The sequence below is a fragment of the Myotis davidii genome, unplaced genomic scaffold, assembly GCF_000327345.1.
Source record: "Myotis davidii unplaced genomic scaffold, ASM32734v1 scaffold1914, whole genome shotgun sequence".
Lineage (NCBI taxonomy): Eukaryota > Metazoa > Chordata > Mammalia > Chiroptera > Vespertilionidae > Myotis > Myotis davidii.
In genome coordinates this window covers 244,889-248,041 of record NW_006285311.1, presented here as the reverse complement: position 1 = coordinate 248,041, position 3,153 = coordinate 244,889, and the positions used below count along the sequence as shown (strand labels likewise).

Below are 3,153 nucleotides of genomic sequence, written 5' to 3'. Positions count from 1 at the left end.
GCTTCTTTCTTTGGACAACTCTGACGATTCACTGATGCATGGCCCTTGTCTTCCCGTTGTCATTACCTCATCTGCAGTGATATGCATGGCTCACAGCATCTCTGTCCAACGCCATTAAGTGTTTACTTCTGTGCACAAGAAACTGAAGCAAGAATGAAGCTGGTGAAGCTAATAGAAGTTTAGAATTAAAAAAAATCTGACTTTAGTTAATAGCATACGTTGAACACCCAAGCTGGGCCTCCCTGGGACCCCGGTCCACACAGCCAGGTCCCACCCGGTGCAGAGGTGGGTGCAGAGGAGGAAACCGAGGCCCGGGAGGAAGGCCGGCGCCCAGGCCACATGGAGGAAGCCACGCCCCCCCAACCGTGTGTATTGGGGGGCAGGAGGGCAAAGGGGGCCCCCATGGTGTACGTCTAAGGGCTGGTTCTGGACGCGGCCAGTATTGCCCCCCTCCCCCCCATCAGGGGACATGTGTCAATGTTCGGGACGTTTTAAAAATATATATTTTTATTAAAAAAATAAAAAAACATATATATATTTATTGATTTCAGAGGGAGAGAGAGAAAGAGAGAGAAACATCCATGATGAGAGAGAAACATCAACATGGACGGGCTGCCTCCTGCACGCCCCGCACTGTGGATCCAGCCCGCAATCTGGGCATGTGCCCCCACTGGAATCGAACCCTGACCTCCTGGTTCATAGGTCTATGCTCAACCCTGAGCCACGTGGCCAGGCCCCCCTGTGGCAGCAGCCACCACACTGAGTGGTCGTTCCCTTCGTGTCCGGTCCCCACGGGTGTGCGATGGTGCTGTGGGCAGAGACAGGGCCTGAAGGCAGCTGCCCCCAAGTGCACAAGCCAGGGGCTCCCCTCACACCCACCAGGGACCCCCCGGCTTCCGAGAGGCCACACAGTAAGCGTGTGAGACCATGGGCCCGTGGGTCTCCGTCAAAACTGACCATTCAGCCCGGCCGGGCAGCTCAGTCGGTTAGAGGGTCGTTACGAAGCGCCAAGCTTTCGGGTTCGATCCCCGGTCAGGGCACCGACGAGAATCCACCGACAAATGCATCAATCAGGGGAACAACAAATCAATGTTTCTCTCACTCCCAAATCAATACATTAAAAAGAAAAAATACTGCCCTGGCCGTTTGGCTCAGTGGCTAGCGTGTCGGCCTGCAGACCCAAGGGTCCCGGGTTCGATTCCGGTCAAGGGCACGGACCTCGGTTGCAGGCTCCTCCCCGGCCCGGGCCCTGGTCAGGGTGTGTGCAGGAGGCAGCCCATCGATGTGTCTCTCTCCCATCGATGTTTCTCTCTGTCTCTCCCTCTCCCTAAAAATCATTGGGAAAATATCCCCGGGGGAGGATTAGCAACAACAAAAACCTCGCCCAGGTCAGCGAGTGACAAGGGGTTCGACCCCAGGTCTAGCCTGTGATGTTCCCAGCCGCGGTTCTGCCCCAGCCCCTCGGGGGGCCTCCCTCCCGGGCGGGCGACCCCAACGCTCTGATGTCTCCTCTGGAAACTCCGAGTCCTTTTTGAACAGGGGGCTCCCGTATTCCCTCCGCTCGGGCCCCCCAAATTACAGTCCATGGGACCCAAGGGGTTTTCACAGCAGGTCTCGCTGCGAAAGGGGTTTGCTGCTGGAGTCCCCCCGGGACCCCTGAGCTGTGTACACCTTGGGGGAAGCGCCTCGGGGCAGGAGCTCTGGGGGTCCCCCCTGACCCCCCCTTTTCCTTCCAGCGAGACCATCATGTTCCTGCACCAGATCTTCTACCAGGGCCTGAAGGCGCGGATCTCCAACTGGCCCACGCTGGTCCTGGGTGAGTCCCGGCCCCCCACCCGCGGGGTCCCCCTCCAGGGCCACCCTCCAGGCCGGGGCACGTCCCTCCTTCCGGGGGGACACCCAGTGGCACCTCAGGAGCCCCGGAAGCCCTGAGAGGGATCCGGGAGGACAGATAAGTTGGACAGAAGGCGCTGTCACTGGAGGAGGTGACGAAGCCTTTTGGTCTTTATCCGCTTCTCCCGTTTATAAATGACTAGAGGCCCGGTGCATGAATTTGTGCACAGGTGGGGTCCCTCGGCCCCGCCGGTGATCAAGGCCTATTGGGGGGCTGGCCGGCCTGGGGGAGGGGCCGTGGGAGGTTGGCCAGCCTCGGGAGGTTGGCTGTGGGAGCGCACTGACCACCAGAGGGCAGCTCCTGCATTGAGCATGTGCCCCCTGGTGGTCAGTGCACGTCATAGTGACTGGTGGACCTATTGTTCCCGTCATCATTCGGTCCTAATGATCCCTTAGGCTTTTATATATATAGATATAGATGTCCGTGTGCCTGTGGGAGAAAGCTCAAGAATTCCCAAAACAGGAGGAAACATTTAAAAACGCCCCCTGTGGCTCTGCCTCCCCGGGTCCTGCTGTAAACACGGGGTTTTCTCCCAGCGTCTCTCTGTGCATCTCTCAGGGTGGTTCCCCCCTGCCCCCCCATTTTGCGTGATTGTGAACGCACTGCATACAGGATTTGGGTCTTGCTGCGGCCGTTTGTAACGGGTCTGTGTGCTGCCAGAGGCAGGGTGCACAGCACAGCACCCCCTACACCTGTCCCCCCGGGCATATGTCAGACTCAACAGGGCCCAGCTCTCAAAATCCGGTGTTGCTCAGTGGTTAGAGCACCAGCCCATGGACTGAAGGGTCCCGGGTTCGATTCCAGTCACGGGCGCATGCCTCCATGGCAGGCTGGATCCCCGGCCCTGGTTGGGGCAGGTGCGGGAAGGCAACCAATGGATGTGTCTCTCTCCCATCGATGTTCCTCTCTCTCTCTTTCCCCACTTCCCTTCCACTCTCTCTTACATATCAATGCGGGAGGATTAACAAAAAACTATCTGAGATTCTGAGGGGACCCCACGTCGGGGGCCTCCTCCCTGGCCAGCGTCCCCTCCAAAGGCAGGGTCTCTGGGGGAGGGGCCTAGGGCACCTGTCTGTCTCAGGGGGGAGGTGCTGCCTGCTGCCCCCACCATCCCCGCTGACCCCAACCCCACTGACCCCACCAACCCTGACCGCATTGACACTGACCCCACTGACCCCACTGATCCCACCAACCCTGACCCCACTGACCCCACTGACCCCAACCCCACCAACCCTGACCCCACTGATCCCACTGACCCC

At 59.1% G+C, this 3,153-nt stretch overlaps 1 protein-coding gene across 1 annotated transcript in view; it reads left to right on the top strand.

Annotated features, from left to right (window-relative positions):
- RASGRF1 (Ras protein specific guanine nucleotide releasing factor 1) overlaps positions 1-3,153 on the top strand; it is a 78,780-nt gene that overhangs the window by 21,657 nt on the left and 53,970 nt on the right. The window contains 1 exon segment of the mRNA XM_015558976.1: positions 1,582-1,816. Coding sequence (XP_015414462.1) covers positions 1,582-1,816 — 235 coding nt within the window.